At 45.7% G+C, this 17,465-nt stretch overlaps 1 protein-coding gene across 8 annotated transcripts in view; it reads right to left on the bottom strand.

Moving 5' to 3' along the window:
* The window catches only part of PTPRE (protein tyrosine phosphatase receptor type E), a 97,664-nt gene that overhangs the window by 9,558 nt on the left and 70,641 nt on the right, over positions 1–17,465 (bottom strand). For 7 of the 8 annotated variants that reach the window (XM_068198337.1, XM_068198336.1, XM_068198333.1 and 4 more), the window contains 9 exons: positions 15,132–15,234; positions 14,839–14,912; positions 13,384–13,520; positions 9,445–9,535; positions 9,141–9,217; positions 8,992–9,028; positions 7,947–8,044; positions 5,058–5,177; positions 2,947–3,107 (listed from right to left, as the gene is read on the bottom strand). In XM_068198337.1, the coding sequence (XP_068054438.1) occupies positions 2,947–3,107; positions 5,058–5,177; positions 7,947–8,044; positions 8,992–9,028; positions 9,141–9,217; positions 9,445–9,535; positions 13,384–13,520; positions 14,839–14,912; positions 15,132–15,234 (898 nt within the window). Of the gene's footprint in view, positions 1–2,946; positions 3,108–5,057; positions 5,178–7,946; positions 8,045–8,991; positions 9,029–9,140; positions 9,218–9,444; positions 9,536–13,383; positions 13,521–14,838; positions 14,913–14,995; positions 15,031–15,131; positions 15,235–17,465 lie in introns of those variants that run through there. The other variant, XM_068198339.1, reaches the window with a different exon arrangement.

Below are 17,465 nucleotides of genomic sequence, written 5' to 3'. Positions count from 1 at the left end.
TCGTGCTCAGACTGGACTGAAACGCTCCTGGGAAACATTAAATTGCATGGAATCATGGAATGGTTAAGGCTGGAAAAGCTGTCTCAGATCCTGGAGTCCAACTGGTCCCCCCCATGTCCCCAAGTGCCACATCCACAGGGCTTTTAAATCCCCCCAGGGATGGGTTCCACCCCTGTGACCTGAGCCAGTGCCTGGTCACCCTTTCAGCAAAGAAATTCCCAGAATTCACAGAATGACCGGGTTGGAGGAGACCTTCAAGATCATCGAGTCCAACCCAGCCCCAACACCTCAACTCAACCCTGGCACCCAGTGCCACATCCAGGCTTTGTTAAACACACCCAGGGATGGAGACTCCACCACCTCCCCGGGCAGCCATTCCAGAACTTTATCACTTTTTCCATTAAAAACTTTTTCCTAATATCCAATCTAAACTTCCCCCTTTTTCATTTTAACAAGGACAGCAAAAAAAGAGGGGTGCTTTTAGCATAAAATCCCAGCTCTCCCCAGCTGATGGCATCAGAATTACATTTAAAAACACATTTGAAAAGAAAATCTGCTTGACTCTCTTTAATAATTCAGGTAAAGGTAAAATTTTAATTATTCTTCAAGGAATTTCTAGCTCCGCATTTCCCAACGTTGCCATCCCTAAACACTTTTTGGCTTTTATATCCTTAAAAGCCACGAGAGGGAGCACAACCGTTAGAAATGACAAAATTCCAGCGACTTTCAGCTCTTCCTTCCAGAGGAAAAGGGCATGGCATCCTGTACTAGTCATGAGCAGCTCTCCTTTAACCTCTGGGCAGTTTGCTTGGCTGCAGTGGCCACAAACACCTCCAGGAACACGATAAAAACATCTCCTCTCCCCTCATGAGCTCAAAAATACAAAGCAATTCTCAGCAAGGCAACATTAGGTTTTCAGTAAGACCAGAAAAAGAATAAAATTGCGTTTGTAGTACAATTATTTCATTTCCACACTCACTTTACCAGCAGGGCAACCAAAACCCACGAGCTCCACTATTCCAGAGGTCTGGAGGGACGATGGAGATTCCCTTCCATCCATCCACGTTGGCCCTCTGGCACCACAAGGAATCCCCCTCATGTCCTAATGTCTTAATTCCCACTCAGAAGAGATTGTTCTCCGCCTGACAGCCCTGGAAGCCACCTCTGAGCACGGATCCCCCTCCCTAGTTCTCAGTGGCCCCTCACTGCTCATTCCTGGGGGTTTCAACCCAGCTCAGCTCCCTCACTCCCTTTCCAGCCATGATCCCTTTTTACACATCCCTGTTCCCTCCCACAGTTCCCAGACCAGCTCTGGATTCCATGCCTGCACGTTCCTGCTAAAGCTGGTGACTTCCCCACCCTGGACATCCAGCTCAGCAGCTCCCCGAGTGTCTCCATCCTTAGCTGGCTTCGTGGCATCCCTTTCTCAGCCATTCCTCACAGTCCCTCTCCATCCCCTGAAAAAATTCTCCTTCCAAAAAAAAACACCTAGTTCTAAAAACTTATAGAACACAAGAATCAGCAGAAAATCCTGCCACTCCTCGTTTTCACTCCTTGACTCCCAAATGCTGAATCACTGTTTTATTCACTTCCCAAACCTCACTGGAGAGCTTTTGGCCAGGGTGCCTGGGGCAGATTTTCCTACAGGCTCCCTAAAAATGGATGGTTACTCACTGCTGATGGGCTTCCCTTTCCTTTTCCCAACAATTCAGTGGTGTCACATCCTGAAGTGGGACGGAAGCTCAGTGTCACCTCTGTCCTCCCTCATTTCTCACCCTGACACACGGCAGCCTCACCGTGCTCTGCTGGCCCTTTAGATTTAAATCCCTGCAGGTATTGAGGAAATTATTTTGTATTTGCCTTGCTTTTGGCTTTCCTTCTGCAGGTTAAACCAAGCACAGCATTTCCTGCTGCTGCCAAATAAAGCTCAAGCCCAGAATGAGGCTCCACACACAGCAAAGGGCTATAAAAATATTCTCAACTGCAACAGCTCAAATCTGCTTTTCCCAGCGAAATGTTTTTTTTTATTCATGACACCTGGTGGAGAAGGTGAATCCCAGCAGGACAAACACCCTCATTTTCTCCAGCACACGTTTCCAGGGATGATTTCTAGCAAGGAAAAAGAGGCAAATACAGGAATTTACAACTTTTTTTTTTGCTTAAAAACAAGACCCAGACAGAGAAAGCTGCTCTTCTTTTCTTTTCATTCTGCTCTTGTGCTCTTTTGACCCTAACCTTGCAATGACAATTGCTCCAGAAAAGCCACTTCCTGCTCAGGGGTGAGCTTACAGCTGCTCTAGAAGTCACAATTATTCTCTTCCAACTGTTTGAGAGTCTGGTTTTAGTTTCATTAAAGATTTCAACAGTTTAGCAGCAGGATGTGCCTGTGCGAGTGACCAACGAGTGGGAATTGGTTCTGGACTGGATGAAGCACATTGTTAAAATTGCAGCATTTAAGTCTCTTGAATTCAAGTCTTTCTTCCAAACTTGTCAGGCATTTCATGGCTAATTTCCATTAAAAAACTGCGATTTGGCTGTGGGAGAAGTGGGGGATGAATTCCCAGAGCAGCACTGAGTGGCAAAGGCCACAGATTTCTATCACCAGTCTGTTTTTCTGACAAAGAACAGATTTATACCAAACAATGGAGATCCCTCATAACAAAAACCCCAAACAGCAGAACAACAACTTCTGTTTGAGTATTAAACTGACAGCAAAGACAGAGCTTTGGAAAGTTATTTTACTCTCAGCCCTCAAAAACTCAGCAGATTATTACCCTTGAATAGAAATATGTGAGTAAATATATCTATAAATATAAATACATATATAAAATACATATAAAATATACATAAAATCTTATAAAATATTAAAAAAAAAATTAAAAATCTAAATATATACAGATAACTCCAGGCCAAGCCACCAGAATGGTCTGAGGAGCACATACATACCTACAGTGAACCACAATTGGTCCAGCATGGGCAGGATTCAAGGTTTTGACTTTTTTCAGGAATTTCAGCATGCCAATAGGTGTGAAAGGCACCCCAAAATCCGGCCAGCTGGTGAAGTGGAGCTGTGTGACGAGCCTTGGAGCTTTGCATCCCTCGTGGAGCTGCAGGAACACCCAGACTCTGAGTCTGACATCTCCTTTTCCATGCAAAGATTAACAAACAAACTGCCACGGTTTTTATTCATGGCTTTTTCCCCTGCCACACTCCAGGCCTGACTCGAGGATTTGGAGTTTACAGTGTGTGTAAAATACAAACACTAAGTAAAAACACCATTTATGATTCATTTTCAGTGGAATAATCCCAGGACAGGATTGCAAAGAGTGAGACAGACTCTTCCAAATAGCCAAATTGTGAAAATTCACTTGTGGGGAAATTTGGAAGGAATTTGAGATGGGATCTCTGAATTGTTTTTGATGATGTCATTTATTTTTCTTATCCTCTACACAGGCAGGAAGGGTGAGTTGGGCTCACATCTTCACTGCATGGCTCAGAAGGTCACAACACCCTTAGTTATAAGATATTTTAAGGAGTTATTGACCAATAAAACACTGCCAACAAGGATATTTATGTTTTTGACCCAATCTTTAAATATTTCACCTTATGGACCCATGCTACAGTGTCAGCTTTCTTAGCCAATCATGTTATGACACACAAACCTACAGTGCTGCATTCTAAACTCCATGTTTACCTCTGTAATTACTTTTATTTTTTCTACATCTTAAACTCTAAAACTCTAAACTTTCCTTTACTTAGCTTAATGTGTCTCTGCTTTAAATTATAAATCCACATTCTGCTTCCAGCACCTGGGTCTGGAAGCCTTTTCCAAGGTCTCAGATCAAATCCTGTGTTTAATCCTAAGCATTGGCTTCGAATTAAAGTTTTGAGAATCCCTTGCATTTCAAATTCCAACACCAAATATATCCAAATTCACTCTTTTTTTTTTTTTTTTTTTAATCTGTGCAATTTTTTCCCCAACAGATCAAGTCCCTGCTCCTGTGCGGGGCAGTCCCAAGGCATCCCTGGGCTTGAAATCCAGGAATCCAGAAATCCAGACCCTCTCTCAGCCATGAGTTGCAGGGGATATTCCTGGGCACACCCTGCTGCCCTGCCCAGGAGAGGCACTCACCCTTCTGCACTCACAAATTACCTGCCTGGGAGAAACCAGCTTTATTTTTACAATTCTAAAAGCTTTAATCAAAAGATAAAAGGGGCAATAAATAGTGTTGGGTGGGTAGTTTTAGTTAGAGGTACATTAGTTAACTATAATAATTTTTTCAAATACATTTTTTTGTATTGGTTACATACATATTTATAAATATGATATGCATTCAGAAATGCTTTTGAATTTGTTTATATGTTTAGGGAATTGTTTAGTTTGGTTTGATTTCTGACTTGTGTAGAAATGATGAATTGGGTTTTTTTGAGGGTTGTGTGTTACTTTTTCACAACAGCTTTTGGTTTGGTGGTTTTAGTAGTTGGTACTTACTGATTATATATTTTTTTAATGTTTTTTAAGCATATAGACGGTATTACTTATTTTACAGATACGTTTGAATTATTTTTTTTGTTAGCTACAACAGCAAAAGTATTAGTTATTATTTGATAATTATAGTTATTTTTGTAAAAGTTAAATGTGTAACACCCATTCCAATATTCAGCAAAAGTTAAAACTGTAATATATTTATTACACTACTCATAAACTAAAATATCGTTCATAATTGATGTTTTGGGAATCCAAGTTCCACAGGGGCCAGGTCACAATTGTTATATTAAAAGAAGTTATAAATATAAATTATTATTGTTATAAATATTATTATTATAAACATATTTAAGTAATTGTGATTAACAACTGATAAAAGTTAATTTGCAAGAGCAAAAGCCAACAACCACACAGTTATTTAGCCTCAATCACTACGTAGGTGTTGGCTAAATTTCTAAAATTCTGATTTCTCAAACAGCCTCAATTTCTTGCAAGGGAAGAATTTTCATTTTGAGATGTTCTCAGCTTTGCCTCGGGACTGAACGGAGCCCGGGAGCAGCTCAGGCCTCACCGAGTGCACGCAGAACTTGCGGATGGTGTAATCTACCAGCACCATGGAATCCTCCACGGACACGCGGACACTGCCGTACGTCCAGCAGCCCTGGTCAGGCCAGTACTGGAAACACTTCTCCTGCACAAAAACATGGCATGTCAGAGCCAAACCCCGGGGACTTCACAGCCAAACCCAGGGGAGCTCAGAGCCAAGCCCAGGGGAGCTCAGAGCCAAACCCTGGGGAGCTCAGAGCCAAACCCCGGGCACTTCACAGCCAAACCCAGGGGATCTCAGAGCCAAACCCTGGGGAGCTCAGAGCCAAACCCAGGGGAGCTCAGAGCCACACCCAGGGGAGCTCAAAACAAAACCCAGGAATTTCAGAGCCACACCCAGGGAATCTCAGAGCCACACCCAGGAATTTCCGAGCCAAACCCAAGGAATCTCAAAACAAAACCCACGAATTTCAGAGCCACACCCAGGGAATCTCAGAGCCAAGCCCAGGGGAGCTCAGAGCCAAGCCCAGGGAATCTCAAAACAAAACCCAGGAATTTCAGAGCCACACCCAGGGAATCTCAGAGCCACACCCAGGGAATCTCAAAACAAAAGCCAGGAATTTCAGAGCCACACCCAGGGAATCTCAGAGCCAAACCCAGGGAATCTCAAAACAAAACCCAGGAATTTCAGAGCCAAACCCAAGGAATCTCAGAGCCACACCCAGGGAATCTCAAAACAAAACCCAGGAATTTCAGAGCCACACCCAGGGAATCTCAGAGCCACACCCAGGGAATTTCTAAACAAAACCCAGGAATTTCAGAGCCAAGCCCAGGGAATCTCAGAGCCACACCCAGGGAATTTCAAAACAAAACCCGGGGAAACTCAGAGCCACACCCAGGGAATCTCAGAGCCAAACCCAGGGAATCTCAGAGCCACACCCAGGGAATTTCAAAACAAAACCCAGGAATTTCAGAGCCAAACCCAGGGAATCTCAGAGCCAAGCCCAGGGAATTTCAAAACAAAACCCAGGAATTTCAGAGCCCAGCCCAGGGGAGCTCAGAGCCAAACCCCGGGGAGCTCAGAGCCACACCCAGGGAATCTCAAAACAAAACCCAGGAATTTCAGAGCCAAACCCAAGGAATCTCAGAGCCACACCCAGGGAATCTCAAAACAAAACCCAGGAATTTCAGAGCCAAGCCCAGGGAATCTCAGAGCCACGCCCAGGGAATTTCTAAACAAAACCCAGGAATTTCAGAGCCAAGCCCAGGGAATCTCAGAGCCACACCCACGGAATTTCAAAACAAAACCCGGGGAATCTCAGAGCCACACCCAGGGAATCTCAGAGCCACGCCCAGGGAATTTCTAAACAAAACCCAGGAATTTCAGAGCCAAGCCCAGGGAATCTCAGAGCCACGCCCAGGGAATTTCAAAACAAAACCCAGGAATTTCAGAGCCCAGCCCAGGGGAGCTCAGAGCCAAACCCAGGGAATTTCAAAACAAAACCCAGGAATTTCAGAGCCCAGCCCAGGGAATCTCAGAGCCAAGCCCAGGGAATTTCAAAACAAAACCCGGGGAATCTCAGAGCCACACCCAGGGAATCTCAGAGCCACGCCCAGGGAATTTCAAAACAAAACCCAGGAATTTCAGAGCCAAGCCCAGGGAATCTCAGAGCCAAACCCAGGGAATTTCAAAACAAAACCCGGGGAATCTCAGAGCCACACCCAGGGAATCTCAGAGCCACACCCAGGGAATCTCAGAGCCACACCCAGGGAATTTCAAAACAAAACCCAGGAATTTCAGAGCCAAGCCCAGGGAATCTCAGAGCCACACCCAGGGAATTTCAAAACAAAACCCAGGAATTTCAGAGCCAAGCCCAGGGAATCTCAGAGCCACACCCAGGGAATTTCAAAACAAAACCCAGGAATTTCAGAGCCAAGCCCAGGGAATCTCAGAGCCACACCCAGGGAATTTCAAAACAAAACCCAGGAATTTCAGAGCCAAGCCCAGGGGAGCTCAGAGCCCAGCCCAGGGGAGCGCAGAGCCCAGCCCAGGGCATTTATCGCCCTGACTGCTTTCACTGCCAAGCACTCCTAGCTGGATCCAGGGAAGGTGAGCACAGGTGTGAGTGTGCAGAGCTCCTTATCTGGCACAACTTCTACACCCTGCTACTGCTTCTAAAATTGCAGCAGAGAAGGTGAGAACAGCTTTGAATTGTTTTTTAACCAGCTCAGCCCCCACAGCTTTTGTTTCAGTTTGGCAGCTTTGTCACAGGGTGTCCAGCTGTGGGGACTGCGAGGTTTTCACTCTGATTTCAAGCCTTAGCTGCAGACAGTGAGAAATTCAAAGCAGGAATACCCAGATTTAGCAGTTCTGGCTGCTCCCACTGGGAGCTGGTCCCATGGCCTGGCTTTGCTGTTTGAACTTCATCAAGCAGCAGTAAAAGTGCAAGAAAATCAAGTCCAGGAGGAAAACAAGGAATGCCCATCCTCAGGGGAGGAGTGGGGGACAGGAAGGAACAGCAGCACCCTCACAACACAGCAGCTTTTATTTCTCTTTGTTCAGTTGACAAACTGCATTTTGAAACCTAATACTCAGGAAAATGAGCAGAGTTTTTATCTTCATTGCTAATCAATCCCATCCACAAGCGCAGCCTTACGCTGGGATTAAAGCACAGGAGTTTTCCTTTGGCTCTGGGCTATGCACAACACAAATAGCCATCGGAATTTTCTCCTCGAGATCACCTGACATAAATGGGTATTTTAGAAATGAAGACTACATTTTGGAGCAGAAACTCAGCTGTGCTGACAGGGGCCAGGGCAGGAAGTGTTGAGAAATGCACCTGCTCAGACCCTGAGCAGCCCCAGCTGCTTTTGGAGCACAGGGGCTCACCAGAGCAGGGTGAAAGCTCCTTACCTCCTTTCTTTCTTTCAGGTTGGTTAGCATGACAATAATGGCTGATTTCTGCTCCCAGATCATCCTCCAGAAGTCATTGACTGTTTCCTGCTTGGGTCCTGCAGACAGAACAGGGAAATGCTCGGGAGAGGGGATGGGGCAGATCCCGGAGCAGTGCCACCCCCTGCCCTGGGCACCCACCCACAGCTGGGTTTGCTACACCTGCACAGCTGTGGAACATACCAAATTTGTATATTTATGTATTAAATAACCCCCTCCAAGTTTTCTTTTACATAATCATGCGCCCAAATCGACATTTTTAGAAGGAATCTCCTCTCTTGAAATATCACTCATAGAATCACAGAATGGTCTGAATTGGAAAGGACTTTAAAGATCATTTAAATCATTTAATCATTTATTTTCCACCCCTGCCATGGGCAAGGACACCTCCCACTGTCTCAGGTGCTCCAAGCCCCAATGTCCAGCCTGGCCTTGGGCACTGCCAGGGATCCAGGGGCAGCCACAGCTGCTCTGGGCACCTGTGCCAGGGCCTGCCCACCCTGCCAGGGAACAATTCCTTCCCAAAATCCTATCTAAATCTACCCACTGTCAGCTTAAAGCCATTCCCTGTGTCCTGTCCCTCCATGCCTTGTCCCCCAGTCCCTCTCCAGTTCTCCTGGAGCCCCTTTAGGCCCTGGAAGATTCTCTAACATGTTCATTCTTAAATATTATTTAATCTTTTAACTAAGGCAGGAGCAACATTTGGAATTCCCATTTTGCAGCTCTTCCCCATGCCAAGGTCCAGGGTTCCCTTGGAATGGATCATCAGGAGACACCAACTTCCAGCAAAGAGGGTCAGGAGGGGGAAGTGAGCCTCTGCCAGAGCAGAACCTACAGAACTGCCCAGAGGCATTTGGTCACCTCACACACACCTCAAGTTCATTTCAGCTGTAACCTCTAAACCCAGCCTCACCCTTGACCAGCTAAAAATAACCTTTCAAACACATCTACAATTAAATGTGCTCAGCCCAAAGCTACAGAGGAGAGAGAAATGAGAAGCAGTTACCTTGTGCTGCTATAAATTTATTCTTTTCTTTATAGCCCTGTGGAAATAAATGCCACAGCAGTTAAAAGGTGAAAGGCCAAGGTGTGCTAGCAGAGAATTACTTCTGTAATGCCCAAAGTTTGGCCAGCTGTGGGCAGCTCTCAACTCACATCTATATATGAGGCATTAATGTAGTCTGAAGGTGGGACTCCATCAATTTGGGTCAAAATCACTCTGGAATGATCATCTGAAAGAAAAGAAGGACATTGGCCAGTTATTAAATCTGAAAGATGGTATTTCCTTGCAAGCAGGAGGCCTGGAAAAGCACGGAGTTCCCAAACCACAGACAACACATGAACAGCATTTCTGACCGTTTCTGTCATTATTTGAGTATTTTCAGCACACGAGCACTACCAGCAGCCTGCTCAGTGCCAAAATTAATTGTCTGGTTTAAAAGAAAAGCAAATGGCTTACATGGCAGGATGTTGGGATATCTGTTCTTCTCCCTGTTTTCTTCCTTATTTGCCATTTCAAACGTTCCCTGCACATATCCAGACGTTAATGACTGAAAAAAAAAATATAGAGAGAGTCAATGTGTTAGAAAACAAATAATTTTGACTGCACATGGCTTAGGGTAAATTTGCATCCACCAGAACTAAATATATTTCAACTTCCCCCCACAACCAGTAATTTTAATTCCTCTCTAAGAGGCAACTACATCCTGGCAGATTTGACTCCAGACAACGAGTTCAGCAGCTGGGGAGAGAGAAGGAATTTTTCCCCTCTGAGATCACAGTTATTTAGCAAATTGTTCAACTCTGAGCTGCTGCCTGGAGCTGCCATCTGCCTCGGTGACCAAGAGCCACTGATGGGCTGAGCCACAGGGACAGGGCTGGGCCTGAGCCCCTCTTTCACTGCTGAGGACATCACATATCCAGCATCTGGCTCAGCTCTGCAGGTGGAGGCCCTGGGCGAAAAGGAGGAAGGGAAATTAATTTGTGGGGTTTTTGTGCGGTGCGAGTTGAGATCTGAGTTTCGGCAAGAGCTGAGTGCAGGTAGATTTAGTCTGGCTTAAAAACAACCAAACAGTCATGGAAGGCAATAAACCAAAGGAAAAAAAAAAAAAAAAAAAAAAACAAAGAGGGTGAAGATGAAAGCAAGGAGGTGCCCAAGGTGGAGCTTCTCCACAGCTGAGACGCTGCTGCTCCAAATGGACCAAAGCAGAACTGCATTTTGAGAAGTTCTTTAAGTGGATTTCATCAAGTTCCTTAAACTGAACTCCCAAACCCCCAGTGCCAGCAGGGCGGGTCCCCCGAGGTAAAATCCCAGCAGTTTGGGAAGGCACCAGCACCTTCTGCCACTTTTGTACCTCCCTGAGTGAGTCACAGAGGGCAAGGAAAAACGTGGTCAGGGAGGGCAGAGCCGAGACAAGCAGCCCAGCCTGGCTGGCAGAGAGCAGGGCTGGAATTCCCCCAGAACTGCAAAGGCTGTCAGGGTGACACAGGAGGAGAGGGGGGCACGGCCACCCTGATCCTCCAGCACGCAGGAAACAGCTCTGGGCCCTCCTGGGTTTGGTTTGTCGGGGCTTTTATGGCACATGAAGCTGTGAATGGAAAAGGGAGGAGGTTGAAAGAGGGTTGAGGGAGAAAGCTGCTGTCAGACTGCTTAATTCCTCATCTGGATGAAGCTCGTGGCTTTTTATCAGCCCATTTTGCTGATGAAAGTGCACTTATGAAACACAAAAATGAAATTTTTGTGTAAAAAGGAGAGGAAGGTGTCCCTGCCCATGGCAAGGGGTTGGAACTCGATGATCTTTAAACCCCTTCCAAGCCAAACCATTCTGTGACCCTATGAAATATCTGTTATATATTATATATCTATCTATCTATATCTAGATTATATACCTATACAGATATATATCTATATGTGTCTATATAGATATATTATATAGATATATATATGGTATATCTATATATATTTTATATGTAGATATTTTATATATATAGATATTCTAATATCTATGAATCTGTGTAAACACAATCTCTTCAAACTCCAAGTCAGGCGCCCAATTTTCAGTTAACAGCCAGAGAAGTTCTGGATCTTCCTGTGCAAAATGCATGAAGAGGAATTCACTTGGGCCAGATCTCCTCTCCATGCCTTGCTCCTGACCTCTGCTGGGCCTTGGCACCTTCCCAGGAGGCTCCTGGTGCCCTGGGGTGGGTGGTGAGCCCAGAGCAGAGCCCAGCTCCTGCTCCCACCCTCTGGGAGGATGTGAATCACCCGCCTGCTCCTCAGCACATCCTCCCACCACCCCAAATCACGAGGAGCTGACGGGTCCTGCCGGCCCTGCCTCATCTGCTGCCACCACACTCTGACCTGTCACCCCCGGGCAGCAACCCCAAAATCCCACAGAAGCTTTGAGAGGCTCAAGCCACCCAGGATCAGCACATTTCCTCCTTTTTTAGCACTGGAGGAGCCACAGGGATGTCTTAATCCAGGCAGAATTCCAATTTCAAAAGAAAACTCTTAAGGGAAGCTCTTCAGTAATTAATCTGGAAATCAAGGCAATAATCCCAAACTTCCAGGGATGATCAACAGAGGTAGGGGCTTTACAGAAGGGAATAAATTTTATTTTCTTTTTTTTTTTTCCTGTGAAGAAAGAACACACTCTTCCAGTGCCCAAAGCTCACAAAGGAGTCACATAAAAAAAGAAGGAGCCTCTGCTATTCTGGTGAGTGTCCAAGGGGTGCAATGACCTCTTAAGGGTCATCCAGGCTTTAAGGAAAAATCAAAGGTGCTGGAGAACACCATTAGGCACATAAATCCAAGAGAACTGTCCTCAAAGTCAGGAACAGTCCTCAAAACTCTTTTCTCCCTGCTGGGTGTCTTCATATTTTAGTGTCTGGTTTATTTTTGCCAAAAAAATCACTTGGGACCAAACTTCTCAGGTTGGTGCACGTGCCTGGGCAGTGCTGGCTCCCAGGGTTCACCGTGTTCAGCCCAAATTTGTCCCTAATTCCCACTGGATCTCCTGTATCTGCATTCCCAGGGATGCCTGGCCCCTGACACGTGGGATGTGGAGTGGGCAGAGATCCCTGGAGCACCCCCAGGGCAGGGCTGAGCCACAGAACCAGAGAATCATGGAATGCTTTGGGTTGGGAGGATCTTTTAAATCCCACCCAGTGCCACCCTGCTGTGGCAGGGACACCTTCCCCTGTCCCACGTGCTCCAAGCCCCAGTGTCCAACCTGGCCTTGGGCACTGCCAGCCCTCCCAGGCTGGAGCAGACAGCTCATCCAGCCACACAGGAAAAAACCACACTGAGCATCAACCCCACCCAACCCCATCCCTGCTCATTTTTGGGATCAGACCTCAGGTTTTTGGGTGTGGACAGAACCCCACACGCTCACAGCATGGGGCAGAAAATTTCCCCATCAAAGAGGGGTTTAAAAATGAAAACAGATGGTTTGTTTCACTCTGAACCTCAGAGCAAATTCATCAGGAGAGTTAAAATTCACCAGCGCACACCTTGTCAAGCTGGTTCTCGCTCTCATTTTCAGCTTTGAGAAGGATTTCCACAATGCTCCCTGTCTGATAAGGCACAAGTCTGTGGTTTAAATTTATCGTCAAGCAAACTGCAGCTCTAAATATGCTCCCAATTAAGAAGGTAACTCAACAGCCTGCCTCATCAACACGTGCATTGGCTCTCACAAATCCACGCCTGACATTTAAGCTCCCGCTCTGCTTCTGCTGTGGAGGGAAGTGAAAAGAAGTCAATAAAAAACCTGGAAAAAGACCCCAAACTCCTGGTGCTGTGTTTCTCCACAGGAATCCTGCAGGAGCTCAGCACAGACTCCGGGTACAGCTCATCCCTACAACCACAAAATCCTGCCCAAGGCCACGCTCAGCAGGAAAACCCTGAGAGCTGAGACACCTCAGAGAAACTCTGTGCTGGGGCTGCAGAGAGGGGAGTGCTGGGATGGCAGCCAAGAGCAAAAAGTCAAATTATCAGGAAAAAAGAAGTCAAACCCCACCAGGGCAATGTTAAGGCCACACTGTGTCCTCTCTTCTAAATACTTCCCATGGAGGTGAAACACCCAGATCCCCCAAAACCCCCCAGCACCATCCTGAAAATCACTGCTGAAGAGGTTTATATTCTATGTTCCTCTCCTCCAGCTTCGGGCAAACACTGAAGTCTTTCTTAAAATGCTAGCAAGAGGCAAACACTTCATATAATACCAATTAAGCATCACAAGTCGGTAAAAACTCCAGGTTTTATCCAGATGAAAGCTCTCCACACACGACAGAACTCGTAGGAGCAGCACCAGTCACGCACCCAACACCAGAATTATTAATACTCGCAGATATTTTGGTTTTTCCCCCCGTTTTCAGCCACCCACGTGTAAAAACTTACATTAAACTCCTCCCTGAAGAGCTTCCCCTCGTCGGCCGAGCGTATCCGGATCTCCTCCTCCAGGTTTTCCACGGGGATAGGGAAATACTTCTTGGGGCCCGAGGGAGACCTGCTGAGCAGCATGACCCGCTGCTGCTCTGTCAGCACAAGGGCAGCAGATGTTAAAGGCATGGCCAGAGCCAGAGATTCTCAACTACAAATTAATCTTGGTGCTGCAAGAGGCCAAAGCAAACTGCTACCATGACACTCTGAGGTGCTAAAGGTGATTTAAAGGAAATTAAAACACCAAATCATAGGCCAAGCGGTTGCTTTGAGGACACAATGGTATCAAGAAGAACCACCACTGGTGAAATTAATGATTTCTCTATTTACACTGGGTTTAAAAGTGACCAAGTTTTATTCAGAAAAGGAGCAGGTTCTTTCTGCTGACAGAGCAAGGACAGCTTTTGGCACCTATCACCAAAGAGCTGCTGCCAGATTATTTCATTTATAGGGATAATAATAATAATAATAATAATAATAATAATAATGTAATTTATCTCTAACTTGGCAGCCAACAGAAGCTGTGCCCCAAGAGGAGCTGCTGCCCTGTGCACAGGAACACCCCAGCAGGAAGCTGATGGGTATTTTTAGGGTTTTAACTTTTCCTCTGACTGCCACCCTCTTCAGCTCACCCATCACGTCACAATGGCCAAGTGGGGCTGACACAAACCACAGACTGATTATTTGGTTTTTATCATTTTTCTCTGGGTTGTGATTTTAACAACTTGCTCAGCCCACCCAGGTTTGAGCTGGGCCCCACAGAGGAGCCAGCCCGGGGCTCCCCACAGGCAGAAACAAACCCAGCACAGCTCAAAGCAGTGGGAAACATTTTGAACTCCTCCGAGTGTTTTATTTCAGTGCCTCTGGCTTCAAACTGCCCCATCTCAACCTCCTGCTTCACATTCAGAAACCACCCAGTGTATTCACAAAGTGTTAAGGAGTTTTTTTCCCATTTTCAGAAGAAATACTGCAGTTCCTTCTCCAGATACAAAGATCACAGTGTCACAAAGGTGGATCTCAGCTGGCATTCCTGGTAAAACATCTCCAAAGAGCCCAGGGAAGTTTTACACAGAAACATTTGCTGCATCACAAAGTGAAACCTGTTTCAAACCAGCAACTGAAAGTTATTTTCTGTAGACTGCTGGAGTCTGGATTTCTAAATATGGACCTCTAGTCCAAGGCCAGCTTGGATGGGACAACCAAGTGCTGGCAGATGTCCCTGCACATGGCACGAGGGTTGGAACTGGATGAATTTAAGGCCCCTTCCAACTCAAACCATTTGTGATTGTATTTCTTCAGACTATTTTCTCTTTAATAACAACCCTGCCACTTGTATTAGAAATAAAAGCGAATAGTGAGTAATTCTGAATTAAAGACAAATAAAAAAGAGTTTGAAAGCAAATTTCCCCATACCTTGCTCTTCCAAGATCCCATTTGGCATCTTCTTGTCTCCAGAGGTGACCACAGCTTTCCTGTGTCTCCTGAACCTGGAACAGAGGCAGCACATCAACCTGGCCATTCTGGCAAGAGGAAAGCAGCATTTTCCCCGAGCCTCCAGCTTTTTACAGACCACGTAATTCTGGAGAAGCTCTTTCTGTTCATGCTGGCAGGCACGGCCCCGTCTGCGCCGAGGCTCTGCCTCCCTTCTGGCCCTCTTCCTTCCGTGGGAGGGCACAAAGGATGGGGCTGAGCCCACCAACACCCACCTGAAAAAATACCCCACCAGCACCACGAAAATGATCACCACCAGCACCAGGATCAGCAGGGAGGTCAGCAGCTCCTTGTGCAAGGTGTTCTCCTCGGTGGAGTCTGGGGATGGAACAAGAAATGTGGAATATTAGACGTGGATTGCCTCATCTGGCACAAAACCTGTGCTCAAGGCACCAAAAGTTCTGTCCAATTATCTGCCTCTACTTTACTAAAAGCTTCACAATACCTGGCACAGGCAAAGCTCAATTTGACAGTTTTTTTTTTTTTAATTTTTAAAAATTTTTCTCCCTCGTCAAAAGTACAACCAAACCACTGCTGCTGAGAAAACCAATGATATTTTTCAGTTTCCCTGCAATCAGAGAAAGTTGAACACCTATAAGGTACCGAGGTGAATTTGAAGCCCATTAAAAGGTTTGCTGCAGTGCCCTTATGCAGCTGCTTCTCAACCACCTTTCATATAGATACAGAAAATGCCACCTTCCATAGAGATTTCATTCACTGAAATTCTATATAAACATAAGAACAAGCAGGAATAATGACATTTTTCTCAGAATGGAGATTAAAGAACATCTTTGTTATATCTGGTACAAACTCTGAGTCTCACCCTTCTGTTCACAGTGTTTTATGGAAGTGCCTCTTTACCTTTCACTTTCATTATGCTTCTGTAACCTTTTAGTTCTACTGAATAATTCAATACAGAACAGATTAAAATCATTAAAAGCCCAACATATTTTATTTAAGGAAGCCAAACTCCCAGTCTGAACCTTCAGCAAGCAAAACACAACCCTACAACCTCTCTTCCAAAATTAAGGCAATTTCTGTTGCTGCCGGCATTTTGGATTCTTTTTCTCTTTTAAACTACATTTACACACTTTAAGGAGTTTTTTCACCATTCTTACAGTGGTCTTTGAGAGCTGACAGACAGAAGGGTTGGATGGGATATTGGGAGGGAATTCCTGTCTGGGAGGGTGGGATGGAATTCCCAGAGCAGCTGTGGCTGCCCCTGGATCCCTGGCAGTGCCCAAGGCCAGGCTGGAGCAGCCTGGGACAGTGGAAGGTGTCCCTGCCCATGACATGGGATGATTTTTAAGTTCCCTTCCATCCCAAACAATTCTGGGATTCAAAAAAAGATATTTAGGAGTAGGTAACACCTGCAATAATCCAGAAAGGATTCATGTGAATCAAACAAATACCCACAACCCATCTGAGCCTTGGGAGCACCTGGAAACCCTCTGGGTGCTCCACAGGGTGTGAGGGCATGGGAAACAATTCCTGGAGAGGCACAGGTGAGCTCAGGACACACAGGGAAAAAGGGCTCACAAATCAGCATCATGATGCAAAGAGAGGGAAGGCAATAAAAGGCACGAGGGATGACTTAGGCGGGGTATAAAGATAAAAGTGACAGGCACGACAAAACTGCAGTCAGGAGCCATGGCTTGGCAGGAGTTCAGGAAATCACTCTGGGAAGGAGTGGCTGCATGAGGATGAATAACCACCCAACACTTGCTGTGGGCTGTTTTGCAACTCTTTCTGGAAGCCAAGGAAACAAACACAAAAAAAATCCCTGGTTTTGTCCCTCACAGACAAAATGCAGCCACTTCCATGAGTTTAGAAATGTCAGAACGCTCCAGGATCTGGGGGTTTGTATTGGTTCTCTTTAGCTCTGTGACAAGACCCATGACATGAGAGGGTAAACAACAAGTTTGCATCACGAGGGAATTAAAATTTCTGACAGACAATTACACAATTAAAAAAAAAAAAAATCACCCCTCTCTTCATTTCACAGAACTGCAGCACCATTTTTGGGGTGTCTGTGGAGAACTGATTCCCAGGCAAACACTGAAAGCTCAATCCAAGCCAGGAAAAGAGAAGTTGAACCTTCTGCCAAACTGCCTCCATTTCTTCAGTCAAGGACAGAGCACTCTCACCACGACTGATTTAATTCTCTGCCCCAAGATCTTGCCTCTCCTCCTACCATTTCACAAGGAAATTGGGTCAAAACCCACAAAAAGTCCCTTTCTCCTTACACCTGGGCACATGTGTTCCCAAATCCTTGTTGCTGCTCCCCAATGGGTTCATCCCTGCAGAGCCTGTGAGTAAGGCACAGTGTGGTTTCATTTTTTACCTCTGTCTTCTTTAATATCAGTAAATTTATAAATATAGCCCAAAAATTGCATGAGAAAGTTAAAACTGAGGCCATTGCAGGCTCAGAGGCTGAAACATTTCTGGTCAACACAACTGTCTCCAGACCAAGGGGGATTTCAAGGGGAACAAAGGCCTGAAATAACTTTTTAATCACTACTGCTTCAAAAACTGATGACTGAAACACT

This window comes from Anomalospiza imberbis, chromosome 8 (assembly GCF_031753505.1).
Source record: "Anomalospiza imberbis isolate Cuckoo-Finch-1a 21T00152 chromosome 8, ASM3175350v1, whole genome shotgun sequence".
In the NCBI taxonomy this organism is placed as follows: domain Eukaryota; kingdom Metazoa; phylum Chordata; class Aves; order Passeriformes; family Viduidae; genus Anomalospiza; species Anomalospiza imberbis.
This window is presented reverse-complemented; position numbering and strand designations above follow the sequence as displayed.